The sequence below is a fragment of the Ostrea edulis genome, chromosome 2, assembly GCF_947568905.1.
Source record: "Ostrea edulis chromosome 2, xbOstEdul1.1, whole genome shotgun sequence".
NCBI classification, from domain to species: domain Eukaryota; kingdom Metazoa; phylum Mollusca; class Bivalvia; order Ostreida; family Ostreidae; genus Ostrea; species Ostrea edulis.
In genome coordinates, this window is record NC_079165.1 from 14779876 (window position 1) to 14800579 (window position 20704).

At 36.5% G+C, this 20704-nt stretch overlaps 1 protein-coding gene and 1 long non-coding RNA gene across 4 annotated transcripts in view; one reads left to right on the plus strand and one right to left on the minus strand.

The window, feature by feature from the left end:
* The window catches only part of LOC125679422 (cell adhesion molecule DSCAM-like), a 56315-nt gene that overhangs the window by 24610 nt on the left and 11001 nt on the right, over window positions 1-20704 (minus strand). For both annotated transcript variants that reach the window (XM_056156173.1, XM_048918646.2), the window contains exons 2-11: window positions 12919-13248; window positions 11334-11492; window positions 9479-9625; window positions 8993-9280; window positions 8319-8588; window positions 7112-7408; window positions 5439-5549; window positions 4520-4684; window positions 1447-1601; window positions 1166-1292 (exon numbers count right to left, since the gene is read on the minus strand). In XM_056156173.1, the coding sequence (XP_056012148.1) occupies window positions 1166-1292; window positions 1447-1601; window positions 4520-4684; window positions 5439-5549; window positions 7112-7408; window positions 8319-8588; window positions 8993-9280; window positions 9479-9625; window positions 11334-11492; window positions 12919-13248 (2049 nt within the window). The remainder of the gene's footprint in view (window positions 1-1165; window positions 1293-1446; window positions 1602-4519; window positions 4685-5438; window positions 5550-7111; window positions 7409-8318; window positions 8589-8992; window positions 9281-9478; window positions 9626-11333; window positions 11493-12918; window positions 13249-20704) is intronic.
* LOC125679424 (uncharacterized) lies at window positions 7167-12503 on the plus strand. 2 transcript variants are annotated; one of them, XR_007371821.2, is made up of 4 exons: window positions 7289-7426; window positions 8271-8379; window positions 8486-10611; window positions 11278-12503. It is a non-coding gene; the product is annotated as an uncharacterized LOC125679424 (long non-coding RNA). The 2 variants fall into 2 exon arrangements; XR_008800474.1 differs by having other exon boundaries at window positions 7167-7426; window positions 8271-10611.

The window sequence follows — 20704 nt, forward strand, 5'->3', positions numbered from 1 at the left end:
TTCATATTTTCATTGTTTTTTACACTGTTTATCCTGACACACAGTGTATTTTAACAAAAAGATTTTCCCCCAATGCATGTCGGATTAGACAGGTTCCATTGTATATGTACATAGGGACAGCAGAGTGTATGTCGGGTTAGACAGGTTTTACTGTATCTATAGATAGAGACAGCAGAGTGAATGTCGGGTTAGACAGGTTTTACTGTATCTATAGATAGAGACAGCAGAGTGTATGTCGGGTTAGACAGGTTTTACTGTATCTATAGATAGAGACAGCAGAGTGTATGTCGGGTTAGACAGGTTTTACTGTATCTATAGATAGAGACAGCAGAGTGTATGTCGGGTTAGACAGGTTTTACTGTATCTATAGATAGGGACAGCAGAGTGAATGTCGGGTTAGACAGGTTTTACTGTATCTATAGATAGAGACAGCAGAGTGTATGTCGGGTTAGACAGGTTTTACTGTATCTATAGATAGAGACAGCAGAGTGTATGTCGGGTTAGACAGGTTTTACTGTATCTATAGATAGGGACAGCAGAGTGTGTGTCGGATTAGACAGGTTTTACTGTATATATAGATAGGGACAGCAGAGTGTATTTCAGATTAGACAGGTTTTACCGTATCTATAGATAGGGACAGCAGAGTGTGTGTGTCGGATTAGACAGGTTTTACTGTATATATAGATAGGGACAGCAGAGTGTATGTCGGATTAGACAGGTTTACTGTATCTATAGATAGGGACAGCAGAGTGTATGTCAGATTAGACAGGTTTTACTGTATCTATAGATAGGGACAGCAGAATGTTGGATTAGACAGATTTTACTGTATATATAGATAGGGACAGCAGAGTGTGTGTCGGTTTAGACAGGTTTTACTGTACATCAGAGATTGGGATTTTTTTTTAATGTACATTTGTCCACAAGACATCGCATGACCTTTAGTACTGCTCTCTATGTTTACTTAATTAAGTGCATTTAGTTCAATCAAGTTCAGAGCTGATACGTATTTGGTGTAATTATGAATGAGTGCTATATCTGTGTTTTATGATAATAGATGAACAAAGGATTTCATATCTTAGCACAAACCATAAATTAGCAGTCAATTTGTCAATTTTCTTCTCGAAAGTGCTAAATTACAAGCGTACCGGTGTATATATAGACTCACCATCTACATGTAGCGTAGCGGTGTAGTTTGTGATGGCGGCTGCATTGCTGGCTTGACATGTGTAGTTTCCGTTGTGTTTGGGGTTGGCATCTCCAATGATCAGCATTGTCATGTAGGAATTCAGCTTCTACATCAAATTCAAGATTAATCAGGGACTTGATGCAAAATTATTTAATATAATCATTTAAAAAATAATGCAAAAATATTTCAAAAAATATTCTCCACATCCACGTCTTAATTTTCTGCCAGAACTTTCTCTGTCCTATATATATAGAATGTACCTGTATTTGAATCCCCATGTCTGGGGGAATATTATCTCCATCTTTGGTCCATGCAATCTCCAATGGCTGGTCACCAGTACTGACCACACAGGACACAACGATTCTGTCGCCTTGTTTCTTTCTTGGAAATCGAAAGGGGTCAATCATAGGGGGCTCTGCAAGCAGAATTTTGTGTAAATACCACAGAAACAGGTAATTATGTCAATATACGTATTATGTTTGTTGACGGCAACCAAAGAGAAATGCTTGCTACCGTATTCATCCTACTGAGTGCCTCTATTCCTATAAGCATCCCCCTCTCTGACTTTTTCCAACTCATGAAGTTAAGATCACCTTCCCATTATTAAAATACAGTATAACTTACCATGTACTGCTAACAGCTATACTGAATCTTTGTGAATTTATGTTGTCGTTTTGATGATTTTAAATAATAAATCAATAAATAAGACCCGAGTGGATTGAATTATCATTACAGAAAGTATGACAATAACTCATTTAGAATTTTGTATTCATTTAAACTGCAACAGGAAGGGAGAAAATGCAATGGACGAGACCGGAATTCAAAACCGGGCCCCATGAATCTCTCGTCAGGTGCTCTACCAACTGGCTATCTGGCCACTGGCGATCAAACATGGCTGACCGACACATTCCTCCCTCTTTAAATTGCCTTCACCATCAAAGACACAGAGCCCAGATTCTTTTTGCCCCTGGCAGGACTTTCACCTGAAATTCAGGGGTGGTTAACGACACCAAAAGTAACAGGAAGGCCAAGAAAATGCAATGGAACAAACCGGGATTCAAACCAGAGTCCCCTGAATCTCTAATCAGGTGCTCTACCAATGGAGCTATCTGGCCACCACCGATCAAACCCATCTACAAAGCATTTCTCAAAGTCAAAATTTCACTGGAAATAATGCTAAATAACCGACCCCCTTTTCTAATTTTTTATGCCCCTTTGTGCTCAAACGGATGAATACAGTAATGTAAGTTTTTCTTTACATGCACATCAAACATGCATTTAAATCATGAAAGAGAATTATCACGTGTTTGACCATATTCTTTTTCAAAAAATGAAATATGACATGAGTAGTATGCTTGTGATCTTCACCATGGGGATTGTAAAATATGTAATAAAATATGATTTTAAATGTCAATATGTTGTCATCCCCGGAATTTTTATATTCGTCATACTCAAGATTTTTGTCATCGTTAATATCATCAAAGATCTCTTTACACTGAAACTACACCACCACAAATATGTGATGTCTGGGATTGATTATTGCTGTACTATAACAGAGCAGGATCTGGGATATTTACACCTATTAAAAATTAAATATAGCATATTGCATTCTTTTCCATCTGGTAGAGGCCTGCTGCTGTTAATCACCAGCAACACAAAAGCAAGGCAGCCAACTGTTTAGAAAAATCATGTCCTCTTTTGGAAGATTTATAGAGAGGGACACATTGTGAGTCATGTAAAGATATGAACAGATCATATAATATTTCATATCAGCAATAGCAGGTCTCCTTTAATATTCACCTTCAACAGGGCATAAAAACAGCTCTGATCAATCAATAGCACAAAACGGTGCTGTACGCTAAGCCACTCATAGTTTGATATCAATTATTTTCTTTCTGCAGGTCAGCAGTAACCTAGATAGGAGGCTCAAACTGCTCCCATTTCTGTTTTTTATGAGTTAAGACAACAGAACTGTCATAATTTTACACCTGATTTACACCTAATCTAATGTTGCAGAAGATAAAATTGTGTCCTGAAGATCCTCTAGATACTATTTACTAATAACCAGGACCAGGATTTATAAAGTTATGCTTAAAAGTACAAGAAATTTCTTAAATCAATAAAACATACTTAAATAACACTAGAGTGTGTTTTTTTTATCTTAAAGTTTCATTCATAAAACAATTCTTAAAAAATTCTAGATTGTTTATGAATCCCAGCTCGGGTCTTTGCACCAAAGTCTGCTTTAATTAGGGAGATGACAGATGATTTGGGTCACAGTAAGACATCTTGTTACAACTGAGCTTGTTTAGAGATCAGGACGTGAAGGAGACATACAGAGTACTGTTAATAAGGCATCGGTGTTCAAATTCTCTGGAGATACATCATGTAGCAATCATACTGTTTATTCACATCCCTGATACCCGCTTAACTTTATGACTTTACAAAACAACCTAACAAATTACGTTTCAATGTCTAGATTGCCCAGAAGTCTCAAGTCAAAGACATATAATTTGAAATTGGCCTGAGGAAATTCACATAGAATTGCGATGTTATACTGACTTTCCACTATAAAGAATTGCCACATTGAAATTTTTATAATCTAGAGTGATTTATTTGTTTTTAGTTGACCCAGTTCCTATCTACAGAAATAAATGTGTCAATAACTGTCGACTTGCTTTGCCTGAAATCAATAAGAACCAACAGCAGAAGGTGTATCTACAGCGAAAGAGCTTTTTTATTCCTCGACAACCAAAGTGTTACGCTGCAAGTTTATCAACTGGCCAATCGAAACTGCATGATGTGCATACAAATTTGTTTACCTGCAATAATACTTAAAGGGAGAGCAGTCCACAACTGGCTTTGTGACATGCTTCTATAAATAGTTATGATGCAATAATTATATAACAATTATTTCATACTGAATAATGTTTTATATCTTAATGAATTGGGTAAATTACTTTGAAAATTTGCTACAAATGATATTCATGACATACATATCGATATATCAACATATTTAATCAACAGGATTAACACGACGTACATATGCAAAAAAAATTGTCAGACACAGGTAATATGTACCTGCATGTCTAGAGTGTCCTACAAAAATGATAGAAGTGAGACTTCTCAAAAGCCATGACAATGGAAATAATTAATATAGTGATTCAATCAGCTGTGCTTACATTCATAGTGTAACAGAAAGGGAGAAATTGCAATGGTCCAAACTGGGACTTGAACCCCTGCTCCCTGAATCTCTTGTCAGGTGCTCTACCAACTGAATTATCTCATAATCTGGCCACCGGCGACTGAACCCGGCTGACTAGTAACACCTACCCAGCACACTGACATAAACATTGCTGCTCATTCCCTGACCATTGGAGTTTTTCGCAGTGCAGATGTATTGTCCAATATCGTGAGTCTTTTGGACCTTCTCAATAAAGAGCGTTTCGTTGACAACTTTTTGTCTGTGATTCTGTGGAAGAATATTTGACTCTCTATCTGAAATAAAATTTTGAAATTTATACATCATAAAGTTTCGAAACATTCATTCCAAAATTTAGAAAATTTGTCTATCTCTAAACAATCAATCCACACAGGCCCAAAATGGGGTCTGTGCTCTAAAAAGATTTTTGTGCCCTACACGGTGTGAAGAAATGCTTTGAAAAGTTGTCCGGATTTATTAAACAGCTTTTCACGTTAGGTTTTAAAAAATCAACAAAAAGCACCCTTATGTTAAGTTTTCATTCACAAATAATGTCATGCACGTAAATCAAGAAGTAGGTTAGCTAAAATCGCTTCAAAATTTCCCGGTTTCCTGCACGAGAAATCTGAGTTCCTCCATAGTAAACAAAACCATCCACGACTATTTTCCGGAAATGCGTGTAGTAGATTAATTAATCTTTAATAAGGAGAAGCATTATAGATTTTTGTATGCATTTTATTTAATGTCATTATGTCAACGATCAGATATCCAGTTTATAGAGAACACGAATTCATTAATTCATAAATATTATCACGATTTTTTTTAACGTTTACATCCTGGAGCATGCGCAAATCAAGAGAGAGTTCCTGTCAAAATGCACATTTTGCTAAATTTTCATGCAATATTCTTGATGTAAAATGTTTGATACCCCACATTAACAAATCAAAAGAATTCCCAGCATGGATCAACATGGGGAAAACTTGCGGATTAGCGCGTGATGTACAATAAGATTGAGATGCTCAGAATAGATAGAAGCAGAAATATACTCACCTTTTGACCACGTGACTTGGGACACGGGGTACCCAGCGACGTAACATCGAATTGATAAATTTTCTCCAGCGGTTGCCGTGACGTTCTTCATTGGCCTAACGTATGGTACACCTAAAATAGACATAATGCTCATTCAAAAAGAAAATTCAGTCTTATCCAGACTGACAAACCCATGTGTCCTTCGTGTAAGTAAACCATTCTTCTTTTTCACATTCTGTCCCAATATTTTCCCAGAGAGCTACGGACCTGCAGCTATTCACGAAGCGTATATTGTATGTAATCTATAGGATCATATATACACATATTCTTCCCTAATATACAATTTGGACTTCAAAGCAACATTGAATAATTTTTAAATGACTGCAACTACGAGCAAAGGAGATTTACACAAATCTATGTGCCTGTATTACATGTATGCATTGGACATTAGCGCGAATCTGCCTCTAAATAAAAGCTATATAAGCATAGTAATTGGATACTACCCTAGGAATAAAAAACATGTGTTTATATCAATCTATATAAGTTATACACTTTATGGAATTTAACTCGATCAGATTTAAAGCAAAACTAGCTGTCATTTTGGTGTCAAACATTTTTATTGCAAAATTGTGATTTACTATTTCAATGACAGAAGAAGATAAAAGATTTATAAACTTTTGTTATTAATATTTGTGTTAGAAAACCTACCCAGAGGCTCTGAATGAAGCAAAATTATATTATTGTCTTCACGTACAAAAATTGATTTCTATATCAAATGGTTTTAAGTTAAGAACTTACTAATTTTGGACAGGCATGATAGAAAAATCTCCCATGCGTAGCGTGTTACTATGTTGGACGTAGTTATGAACACTACCACTGAGAAATAAATGTTACAAAGCGCCGTCCGAACATGTAACATTGAAATAACACATCGTCATAATGGCGAACTTACTTTCGAATAAGTATCAGCAATACACGTGTATTCCTTTCAAATCTAATTACCTAGCTGGGTTTACCTGTTAACTGCTGATCCGTAGATCTTGGGTTCGAGTCTAGCAGGGCTTTTAATATTTTTCAGATTACTTTCTAATAAAACTGCTTTTTTAAAAAACTAAATAAGGTAAAATTTAAAGTTTCATTATATTATTGTACATATCCCCCACTTTCCATCCACTTCAGACTTCTCTGTATGTTATTCCTCCTTAAGGTACGAAAATAATTTCGTACCAGATCAAGGGGAAGAAATACTGTTCTCTTTATGGTGCGAACGTCCTTCCATTTATGCATTAATATCCCAAGCCTAATATTACAGCACATACCTCCTGAGTGTTACTTATAAATATTATATACTTAGAAATTGTAATGGTAAGTAGAAACTATAGATATACTCTTCAAAACATGGGTGCCCACAGAAGACACATATATTGTAATTCGATCCTGTATATATATGTTCACCTTCTATCGCTACTATATATCATTATATAATCATGAATTTATAACATGCTTCCAGTTATTTTTAGATAAGCTAAATAATTGTGTGGTGTTTTTTTTTTATCGTGCGCTAAGACTAATATGAAATAGTTCTTGTTAAGTAGAACGCTTCACACAAAATGCACTCAAGCACATTTTCCTCAGTTTTCTCTTAAGATTTTAATATCCAATATTTGTCTGTGGTCAATTTGACGAGAACGTACCATATACAAACATTTGACCCACGTGATGAATCGTCCCAACCTCATTGGATGAAATGCACTGGTACTCGCCGCCATATTGAAGATGGACGCTTGAGATGTTGACGTAGCTTACTACGTCACCGTCTGGATTGAGGAAGCTCCGGAATTTGATGTCAGAGTTTTCTTTGAGATCCTGACCGTCAAGCTTCCAGGCGATGGATGGGGTAGGGTTGCCGGTCGCTATACAACGGATGGACGTTTTTTGTCCTCTCTGGACGTACTGATCGATGAATGTCTCCACAAAGGTAGGATGGGCCGCTACAAAAGATTATTGACGTAAGTATTTATTTAAATCTGGCTATAAAAGAAAGTTGTTTATCGTTCAAGTAAACCGATATAGTAAGCTTGTCGATAAATCTTTCAACAACAAAAAATGAACCGTTAATTTTGTAAACGTCATGTCTAAATTGAAACATTAACTTATTTGACAATGTCTCCATCGTTTCACCGCGACGTCAATTGTTGAGGGTCGTAAAACATACGGTGCTCTTAATCTAGTTATGCAAATGTTTATTCTAAGAAGGAGTGTTCGACCTCGTTAATACAGCAATAAATGAGAATCACAATGTATGATGAAAATAGTTCCGAGTGGACTCGGCGAACCTTTTGTCAATCCGCTTTTGGATTCATTAAAGGTCTTGAATTACATGGCTAGAACATAAAGTTGAATGAAATTTGGTGAAGCAGTTGAATGACAAACTGCAATTATATTCAGATTGAAGATTTTAGTTTATTTACACATTGCTATATAATGCTATGTCGTTTTAGCGTGTTTCTTAGTTACAGTTGTCATACCATCGTACAATGACGCGTGAAGCCAATCCAATGAATATGAAAGCGTATTAGGGTCATATGAAAGAAACATATAAATGTAATTTTAAGCGAATTAGGATCATATGAAACAAGCTAATAAATGTAATTTTAAGCGTATTAGGATCATATGAACTTCATAGGCGTAATAACGCGAAAACAACGCCCCCGCGTAATAACGTAAATTAAAGGCGTTGTATTGCAAAAGGAAGGCGTTAACACACGCACGCACACACACACTACATGTGTATATATAGTTATACCGAAACATCATAAACTGGACAATGCGTATTTATTTTTATTCTCACAGGTTTAGATGTATACGGACAGTGCATCATGGAGATTATTATGCGTTTACCTCCAAGTAGAAGCTGAGAGGTTCCCTGACTACTTGTCTCCTCGTTCTGTACAACACACTGGTACATCCCCTGATCCTTTTTATTCACGCTGTGAATTGTCAGCACCGATTGGTCTTTGATTGTTATTTTTTGATTAGGTGTAATTTTGAAGCCATCTTTTAACCAGAACACCGATTTGATTGGATGACCTAACACCGTACAGTTGAAGACTGCTGATTGGTTGGAATCCACCTTCTGCTGCTGAGGGTCAATGGTTGCCGAGAGAGAATCTGAAAGGTGAAGACATCAAATTTTCAAACAGACTGGAGAATGTGCTCTTCCTAATCCTATACCCTTATTCCTAGCTTGTTTTGAATTCACTTCATTTGTATCATCTATGTAGATCCATGTGCTACCATCTTCAAATATCTCATTCAGTGTTATTTGGAAGTCTTCATGTCGTCAAAACCACTCATTAATATTGCATTAACAGAGACAATGCAGACCCTTTATATGAATATGCATTTAATAAGAAGAATGACAAAGCGTCATGATTCCTTCATGATTAAAACATAATTTCAATTTTGTAATCCTCCCACATATCCATCAAACAAATCATATCAAAGCCAAGGAAATGTGATATAGTTTTTTCATAACATGTATTGCTATGATTAATTTCAAGAAAAACACGTACATTGTACTGTAAGATCTGTGGTTCCGGTCGCTGAACCGTGACTGTTTGAGGAATTGCACGTGTAAACACCGCTATCTGTAACTTTCGCATCAACAATCATGAGGTTTCCAGCCCGCTGAATTTTGCTCACGCTGTCGATGATTAGTTCCTTGTTGTGGAGACTCCATCGGTATTTCGGAAGAGGGTTGCTACTGGCGACACATGGTAGTTCCACCGTCTCTCCTTCGTTCACCGTCACGTGTGTCATGACGTCATCAATTTTTGGAGGCGTCCAGCCAGTGGGGGGATCTGAAGAAATAGGTTTTTAAAAAAATAAAGTGATTGTAACGTATACTCGTTGTAGCTTTGTATTGAGCAATGAATGAAAATGTGATATATAGATTTTAAATGTTGTTATACTCTCATAAAGATAATATGAAGTGTTTATTGAAGCTACAAATACCAATCAGATTCACGAATCTAGAGCGCTGAAATATACCGATTTACCGTGTACATGTAGATAGGCTGTCTTGCTGAACTTTTCGTCACCCGTCAGGATATTTCGCGCTACACACCTGTATGGTGTGTACCGGTCCTCATCCCTGATGTCCCGGATGTGAAGTTCCCCGTCAGAAAAGATGCTCACACGATCGCCTGGCAATATAAAAGACAATTAATTTCTGTCTTATTTTGTAGAAAACTAAGGAAAGTTACCAGTAACTAGCACAGTAACCCATAATTAGTACAATGACCAGTAATTAGTACAAATCTATAGTTTTGCATACCCGGTGCTTAATTTGGAAAACAAATGAAGAACGACAGTGTTGACACTAAATAATTAAGCTGAATTACAATATAAACTTTATAAGATATAAATGATCCACTTTTTGAAGTTTGTTTTTGCATGCCATGCCCGTTCAGAAGATAAATACTATGCAGTTGCAAAATTGGTTATTGATTTGTAGAACGGATTGCTGTATTCGTTTAGTATTTGAACATCCCACCTACAGGACTGAGTATCGAACAACGATGATGTCTGTGTTTTCGACAAATTCTTTATAAAAAATCATAACGAGGCTTGTATGAATTGTGTTATACGTACACATTTGTACTACTGCGGTAAATTGTAGGTCTATCTATGCCGCCGTAGTCGTGACGCTCTCTCACTAGTCAGAACAATCCCTGTAGGAGTAATTGTTACCGACTTAAATCCCATTTACCTTACAAGTTTTCACTTATGTGTTTCAAACCTATAAACTTAAACCCCGTATTTCATTTTATTGTTTATTTGGGGTTGGTTTTTTTGTTGGTTTTTTTTTTTTTGGTTCATTCCAGAATTTTTCATCCATATTGCAACGTCACCAGCTGTAGGTGAAGTATCACTTTAGACCTATGCATGACGTCCAAGACCGTAGCAACGATCGAGGGTGTTTCTGCCGCGGCACGTGACCTCTGTTCTGAAAGACCCGCAACTTTCTTTTCGAAGTGCCGAGCGTTTGGCAAAGGAGCAGTCACCTACACTTTTTTTCTCTCGTTAGGTCGGACGAGGCCAATATTTAAGCGTAGCTCGAACCCACGACCTCCCGACCACAGAGCGAACGCTTTCATCACTGAGCCACAGCAACCAGTCTCTTAAATCTGTAAGTTTTGTTTGTTTGCAGTTTTAAGCCGACGTCGTAAAATTTAAGCCATATTTCAGCTTTAAAAGTTGAAGTTTGAAATTTGTGTTTACGGAGTTTAGCTTCCGGTGCTTTTCCGCTGTAATGCACATTTGTATGGTACAAGTAGATTTGACCAAAAGAGAAGATGACAATGTTTGTATCACGGTGTACATGTTGATTGCAAGTACAACAAAAGGCACTCGACGATCCCCTTCAGTTCAGATTTTTTTCCGTGCTATATAGCTTCCTTTCCAAGGAAAGGCCAATTGTATATATCTCATTTTCTCATCCAACTCCCAAATTCCCATGGTCGGTTACCCACGGGTGCTTCTCATCGATTCTCTCCATCATCAGATCACGTTTGAGGAAGCGTGTAAGGAGTCAAAACCGTTGTTTGCCAAATTCCAAAGCTGTACATTACTCACAGATGAAGTATCCATCTAAAGGCCAAATTTTACTATGTAAACCGGACTCATTCTAATCTCCCTTTAGTTAAGGTTCTCATGCTCATGGAGCAAAGGGAAATCTGGAGGATAAAACTACTATCTATGGTAATCTTAACCAGGTCTCACCGATGAGAGACGTGATTAAAAGAACAACTGGTTGAAAATGGAAACTAAATGAATATTTACTAATCCTTTGTAGTTTGGTCAAAGGAACTTTAAAATCATAGAAGCCAGATTAAAACAAGGGATTCTAACCTGCATGGATAGGCTTAGTGCCCTTGGACCAGCCGACCACGTGGATGTAATCTTTGACGAAGAATGGGTTGATGGTACACTTGAAGACTGCAGTACTTCCCCGGACAGACCATACGTCACTAAGGTGTAAATTGTACGTTACGTAATCTTCCACCAGAACTGAAACGGGAAACTTCATCATTACAAATAGATTAATTGATTATATGTTATTTTACGCTGATCTGATTACATTTCGGCCGTATTTCGGAGACAAACTCCAAAGAAAATGATCAAACAATGTACACAAATATGATATTTAAAGTGCGCTAATTATTGAACGGATTGCACGAAACAGTTTACTCTACGCTTAAACGTGGGTAGTAGATTTGAAGTCGGTAAACTATTGGTTCGAGGAAAGAATAGGGAAATCTTATAAGAGAAATGGAAAAGACCCATTGAAACAAGGATCCAGATTATTACAAAACCTGGAGCGATATCTGATGATCAAGGAAAAGACAGTGCGTTGTCACTGCCATCTGCATCAACAGCCATTTGAAAGATAAAGCCAGAGGGCATGATTAAAGACAGAAGGTTCGATCATTTTTGAGAAAACACGATAAGAAATAAATGTAACCTATATATAGTTTAATCACTTGTCGTGCTCGGGAGATACTACTTTAGCGAATAGTTGAAACATTACAGTCCAAATAGTAATTGCAATGAGCTAGCATTAATCGCTACAACCATTTCAAAGTCAATTCTCCGTGGTTCAAATTGCATAATTGTAATCTCTTAGTATCTTAAAGGATTTTTGTTACAGTGTAAAAAAAAAAAAAAGGTTTTGTCTTCGAACACGAAGCCGAATTCTATGAATACACACATTTAAACTCTTATGTTGAAAATACGGCGTTCTGTGAGGAGGTTAAAACATTAAACTCAAACATTTTACGAGTAGTTTTAATCAGTAATATCCATTAGGGTCCGCGTTCTGTACCAAGAAGTGAGAAACACAATAAAACCGCGCGATTAAAAGACTCCGTCACCGAAAGGCAGCGCGCTGTTCACCACGACAATTCTTCCCATCTCGTGATGAACGCGGATAATCACAATTTTCAGCCGCGGATTAATGTTACTTTAAAACTTAAAAAACTTTAGTTACTAATGGCGTGATGAAATAAAAGATGTTATTTTCACATGAATTAGCGCTGTTTTAATTTGGAGGCAATAAATGGATATCGCAGCTGATTGCGCCACGTCGTCAGATATCGACAAAACGGAAGTTAGTAGAATATTCATGCTCGTCTGAATAATTCATTTCACATCCGGCTGAGAACATGCCATGTTTTGAACAGGTATTACAATTTTCATGTATTGAGAGGTTATGGATGTTTTCCAATTATGGAAATTTTCTATCACAAAATCCTATCAGAAAATGAATATCCAATTTTTTTCTTCTAAATCGGGTTTTTCTCCAAGACTTTGTGAAAATATACTATTTTAAAACAAGATTATGCTTTTAACATTAGATTAATATAATAAGTAGAGGAATATACCTCAATGATTTGTGATGGTATTCTTAGACTACAAATTCAGAGATGATTCATACCAGCTTTAACGCGCATGCTCCGACTAGAAATCCTTCCTCCACTGTTGGATGCGATACACCTGTAGGAATTTGCATGTACATTGTTCCGGAATTCAGTACGCTGAAAGGGGTGGAAATACAACGTATTGTTGGGTAAAACCTGAAGGATTCCGTGTACGTCTTCTACCGGTGTATCATCGTCCTTTACCCAGTCAAGAGTAGGAGCGGGTCGGCCGTGAGCTGTACACTGGACGGATGCGCCTTTGCTGTTGGCAAATGCAAGAGAAGAAGGTGGCTCCGTTAGAAAAATGGGTCCATCGATAATGTCAAAGGGCGATTCCGTTGTCCTAGCTGTAAAAGGGAAACAATATTTGTAAATAGCATAAAATGGACACCTTTTTTAAAATAATGATTTTCCATTTGAATATTTTGTTATATAAAATGATTTTGGAATATAAATCATATGCAAGGAGACAACTAAGCAAGGCCGAAATACTGATGCGATGCATACCACGTCTTAGAAAGACAAAAATGGATATCTGTCTTTTGGCTTTGTGTCGTGACAATCTACTTAGAATTCAGATGATATAGCTGTATATCAATTAAGATGCCACACGCTTGTATTTTTCGCTAAACATGTGATATGACGTTGTAACACTTAGGATAAGACCGCAACAACCGAGGCCCCGTGTCACAGCAGGTGTGGTACGATAAAGATCCCTCCCTGCTCAAAGGCCTTATAAAGCGCCCAGCATAGGCCTAAATTTTATAGCCTTTCACTGGCAATGGTGACGTCTCCTTTTGAGTGAAAAATTTCGAGTGGGACGTTAAACGATATACAATCAATCAATAAATCCACGACAATTGCACTTCATTTATTAGATGAACTCCAAGGACTTTGTTTTTGACCCAACTGCAGCATACATACAATCAAATATATTCAAATTAGCTGCCTACTTTTTTTCTCTGTTTTTCTAAATGTTTTGGTATAAAACCTTTCCCCCGGTAATTGGAAAGACCAATCACATACTAACTTCATTTATTGCATAAAGGAGATTGATACTGCTTTAGGATCTGGATACAGCTAAATCAAGCTATACTAAAACATTGAAAAGTAATTTGCCAAATGTTCAGTATGTATTGTGCGCCCCCCCCCCCCATTATCATGTATCGTTTTATTTAGTTTTTGTAACGAAAACCAGTCTATCCGATGTGCCTAAAACAGGTGACTGAAGCATAACATGATGTTTTATCATTTTGCAATTTTTTGCATTAGATGACGTCCCACCATAGTATAATTATTGAGATTAGTATCTCCTCAAGGAAGCATTGAAGCCCTACTCGGAGTCTGCCACCATAATTGATGACGATACGCTCTGAAGCCCGCCATAATGTCACAAGACAACGAGTCCTCCCCTGCGTCACTTCCGCTGTCCACCGGACGATGATCCTGATGCAACGGAAATTTGAGATTTTAAGATAGCAGTGGAAGATAGAATATTTTTCTAGAGGCACCGCGAACTTGATTGATCGCTGTATAAGCAATCATTTTCATCGGTCAACAAAGAAGCTGACTTAGACTATCACTCATCTAACGAAACTGCGGAATCCGGGACATTAAACGCCGGAGTTATGAATCATATTTGGTATAGATTACATAACAGACCTTGACCCGGGCTCGCTATTGTGATGAGCATACATCATCAAAACCGAGAATCGTTCTTCTGGCGCGGTGGCGTGAATACTGCTAATATGTCACACGACGAGAACATTTAAGGCGTGATTCTTGTCGCATCAGGGTTTTTTTTTTTTTACGCACTTCCGGTAAAGTGTACTCTTCTAATGGAAAAATATAATCTTTGGTAATTTATGTTTTCTTATGATCATCTGCCACCCTTATAACGTCGGCATCATCACAAGGTAGCATGATGATATATACTCGCGCGAACGAAACTATTGCCAATATGTTTTTCCCTGTAAATCTTAGCAAGAAGGATTCAATGCAGAGACTATCGACATCAGTCCTGCTGTTTCACACAGGGGTTCTCTAGAACTCGTGGAGACCGGGGATAATGCTACACATGTACTACAACATTGCAATTTGTACCTCCCTCCCCCCTCCCGCCTTCACGGTTTCCCCCACACCCCTCTCCACCCCTCGTCCCTGCCTCCCATCCTGCCATCACCGTTTCCTTCACACCCTCGTCCCTGCCTCCCCCTCCCGCCTTCACACCCTTCTCTCCTCCCTCGTTCTTTCCCTCCATCGCCCTTTCCTTCTCTTGGCATTTCATATACAATAGATTACAGAGAACCAAAGGACTCCTATATAACGCTGAAACATAATGGATGGATGTGATGATAAAGAGGACGAAGTGTTGCTGTGCTTACTCAAGTTATTAATTATATTTGATCAGTGCCTTATTTTCAGGAATTTATCACTCGTCTTGACATTACGCCACAAGGTAGAAATAAACAAATTGAAACGGCAAACTGAGACTGAAAGCGAATATTGAGTCTTCGAGTTATACGCAGGACGGGTTATTTATATGGCAAATAAAGAAGAAAAAATTATCGCAAGTTAAGAGAGAGAGAGAGAGAGAGAGAGAGAGAGAGAGAGAGAGAGAGAGAGAGAGAATTTACTGCAATTTAATACAGAAGAGAAAGAGAGAATTTACTGCAATTTAATTGCCATTTTAGAGAAAATCAATGTCAGAAAACAAAATTGATTAGTTAATGGTCGCTTCCTGGAAGTTTGGATTTCTTCTTTGTATACTCAATCGGCTGTTTTTGTTTCAAACACAAATATTTGGGCGGCCAGGAGTCCTCACACTTCCTGCAAACGACGAATTGATGGCATTCATTACCACAAGCTGCACAGTTATCTCGTTCAGACGAATAATTTTCGATAAAGCACGATGGCCCGACACCCAACACCTCTATCTGGAACCAGGGTGAAAGCGACAGACCACAATCAAATACACAAATACTGAAACTCAATAGTTGGAGATTTTGTCCCTATTGCATGTCGCGTCTGTAATTTTCTACCAGGTCTTTTGTTTGGCATGCATTCGGAAGGGGGAAATGCTATCCCATGTCTTTCCGTATAATGCTCTTTGTATTCATCCACGGGGTCCTCTCGTGATTCGATTGAACGGGTTTTACAGATAGATTGATTTGTGAACTCCACCACAACCTACATATTGGTTTGCATTTCCATAAAACATCAGTTTAACCAAGGGTCGATGCACGTGATGGATAACATCTTCGATGTACTTTATTAATGCAAATACTTGGGTTATAGAAATTTGACATCTCTCTCTCTCTCTCTCTCTCTCTCTCTCTCTCTCTCTCTCTCTCTCTCTCTCTCTCCAAATATCCATATATTTTATGATATTTGATCATGCACTTTTAAGTTGATACAGATGATTGTACATTGCATTGAAAACTTAATTTTTTTGCAAAATGTAGATTCGTTCGTGTGATAAAAAAAATAATTCTTGGTTTCCAATACGTGACATCTCCTTCGCGATTGACATAGATTGCAATGAATATATTCAAGCAATAGAGTAAGAATCAATTGAATCTCTGGTAATTTTGTTCCTGATTGCTTTTAATGAACAAAAATGACGTGTAAAGTATTTTTACTTCATCAGGTAATGTATCATTTTCAGATGATCGAAGATGAGCACCGTGATGAGGTAAGAATTCTTTTTCGGTCCATTCTACGATAAAATTTGGGTAAAATAGGATCCGAAATAAGACAGGTGCACTGTATTTAGCTCGGACAATACACGTCAGGGCAATTAATCAAATTACTTTTATTATTGACACAATAAATAAGTTAATGGGGTTGTACGTGGTGTGCCTCCAGCTCATCACGAGAATCACCTCTTCGCCCCGCAATTAATTCCATGCCGAAATATCGACTATTTAATGACGCAATGGCGGGAGCTCGGCGATTCTTAATTTCAACTAGCGATGTTTCCAAACGTTGAAGGAAATGCAGTTTTGTTGTCGTTCTCTGCAAGACATTTTAATAACGGATAAATCATGCATTGCACTCCAACAAAAAAATCTAAATCCGCAATAAAAAACAAACAAACCTTGCTAAACATTCTCTATTGTAGAGGTATCTTGATAATCGAAAAATGTTACTCGAAACTCAACTTTTGCGGATAGTTAATTATTTGTAATAGGAAACAAAGGGTTGACTGTGTGGTGATCAGAAAAAGAGCAGCTTCCCTGCGTACTAATAATCCTACTGGCCGCAAGCTCGATTTTACGATTATACAAACACCCACCGGAAGTGTTTTGATAACGATGTTCGTGTCCACTGTGTAGTTGGTGTAAACCGTTTGTCCCTTTGCACTTGTACATTGAAATTACACATTAACCATTATGGTAACTGTACAGAATCGAATTTATGAATTTATTAAAAGTAATAGCCAGAAAAACAAGTCTATTGACCGTCATTGGTGAGTCACAGTCCCTGGGGACACATCAGTGCGTTTTAAAACGGATTGCCGATGATAATGCTACTACCAGATGCCCATGTACAAGGTACATAGATATCGGCTTTGTCAGTCCGCCCTGCAAAATTGTACTTCCATCAATATTATCCAAGTATCAATTTTCCATTCTTATAGATTTTTTATTTTAACTTTACGAAAAAGAGTTCTGCTTCCATTTCTGATTTTCGAACATTCATTTTTATAATTGCTTTTACAAAACTGCGATGTGCATAGTCATATTAAGATCTTACATGGACGGACGAACAACCGCCAACATTTACACCATTCTATAATGAACAAGAAGTTGCCACGTGAACACTAGCTGACAAAGATTTTCGTCTCCGTTAGCCATGTTGATTATCATTTTTACATTGTTGACTCATTATGTTCCATGTATTATATGTACACGTGTATCATATTGACTATTATATGTACACGTGTCTCATATTGACTATTATATGTACATGTATCTCATATTGTCTATTATATGTACATGTATCTCATATTGACTATCATATGTACACGTGTATCATATTGACTATTATATGTACACGTGTCTCATATTGACTATTATATGTACACGTGTCTCATATTGACTATTAAATGTACATGTATCTCATATTGTCTATTATATGTACATGTATCTCATATTGACTATTAAATGTACATGTATCTCATATTGTCTATTAAATGTACATGTATCTCATATTGACTATTATATGTACATATAACTCATATTGACTATTATATGTACACGTAACTCATATTGACTATTATATGTACACATAACTCATATTGACTATTATATGTGCACGTGTCTCATATTGACTATTATATGTACACGTGTCTCATATTGACTATTATATGTACACATAACTCATATTGACTATTATATGTACACGTGTCTCATATTGTCTATTATATGTACACGTGTCTCATATTGACTATTTTATGTACACATAACTCATATTGACTATCATATGTACACGTGTCTCATATTGACTATTATATGTACATGTATCTCATATTGACTATCATATGTACACGCATCTCATATTGACTATTATATGTACACGTGTATCATATTGACTATTATATGTACACGTGTCTCATATTGACTATTGTATGTACACGTGTCTCATATTGACTGTCATATGTACACATAACTCATATTGACTATCATATGTACATATAACTCATACTGACTATCATATGTACACGTATCTCATATTGACTATCATATGTACACAATCCAAAACCGTTCTTTGGTAATCTACCAAGTAACAAGTGACAAATCAGATTCCACCTCAATTTATTCTGCAGAAAATATACATGCATCTCTGCCAAAAAGTAAACCATTTCTCTCATTTCGAAAACCCCATTTTGTTTAAAGCCTACCTGAAATAACACGGCATGCTTTGATAATCAATATATTTGATAAAAGATATTTAGATTCCCCATCTAATAATCGTAAAACCCTTCAGGATTAAAAAAAATGAGAATCCTTTATTTTCTGAGAAGAAATTTTCATTTACCTTAATTCCGATAGAAATGTCCGAAGTCATCAATAAAATTTATTTTTAAAGAGACTTTTTACCTGTCAAATGAAAGTCGCCTTTGATAAAGGTAGTTTTGAAATCTATTAACGAAAGTCTGTCGTGCTGACACCTTAGGTTTTCATGAGAAGTCAAAGAATGGGGGACGTGAATATGTCACTTGGAATGTGGCAGATTTACATGGTTCTTTGAACGTTTAACTTTCAGAGTTGTGAATTCATAATTTCCATATATAATATACATTATATGTACAAGTGTTGAATTACCCAGTTGCAATTCAGAAGAGCATCTACATCAGAAATATTAGTGATGTACTAGACAGAGTTATCGTTACTGTCTGTAGACACATGACAGAAATATTAGTGGTGTACTAGACAGAGTTATCGTTACTGTCTGTAGACACGTGACAGATATATTAGTGATGTAGACACATAGCAGATATATTAGTGATGTAGACACGTGACAGATATATAAGTTATATACTAGACACGTGACAGATATATTAGTTATATACTAGACAGGTGACAGATATATTAGTTATATAATAGACACGTGACAGATATATTAGTTATATACTAGACACGTGACAGATATATTAGTTATATAATAGACACGTGACAGATATATTAGTTATATAATAGACACGTGATAGATATATTAGTTATATAATAGACACGTGACAGATATATTAGTTATATAATAGACACGTGACAGATATATTAGTTATATAATAGACACGTGACAGATATATTAGTTATATACTAGACAGAGTCCAGTATTGTACATGTACGTGTTCGATACTGCACGAGTTAATGGTCTGAGAAGTTTCTGAAATGAACCTTTGGAGCGATTCAGTTATTCATATACTGCATGTGCACTTATTTAAGTGTACTCAAAATGTTAAGGTTACTGGTTTGAATTCTCTTCTGTGTAACTGAAAGTGATCAGATATATGTATTTTGAGATAACATTGTCTGACATATGGGATATGATTTTATATACCGGTATGTTTAATTAGCTTATGGTTATTTGATATGATACTATTTTATATATGTTTGACTGATTTTTTATGTGTTTTAAAACGGAACAATTATTCCTGGTTGTTTTGAAATATAATGCGAGTTTGTTTCGATACGTGTACATGTAAATGAATAAACATTTTACTATAGAATAAAAATAAACCCAGTGAGTATCTCAATATTCCGAGAATTCTTAATATGACCGGGTATGTCAAATCCGCATAATCTTTGATGCGTTGAACAGGCTTACACACATATTTGTATCTAAATACAAAATCAAATTAATATATTACACCAAGTCTCACCGACAAATTAGCCAATTAGACTTACTTAACCTTACAAATGTCATTAAAGTCTACTCAATCAAATACCACGAATCTATCCAGCAAATTGCCCTAACTCCACCCAACAATTAAATGATTGTCATTTCAAGAGACGAAAAGAATTTAGATCTTAGGGTGAGATACACAAATTGAGGAACCTTTGGTGTCGGCGAGGGATTTTATGTCTAACTTTACGTTTTGGATGGGTATAGGTGTACGTTTGTTATAGTCAAATTCGACAGATTATCTTCTTAATATTGACAATCACGTTGAATTATAACAACCGCTTCCCTTGTAAAATGCACGCTAGACAAAACGTCGATTTTTTGAATTTTTTTCTTTCGAATTCACACTTGTCCTACAATGACGAGAGTAAACGGAACTCGTTGTACCCCGAA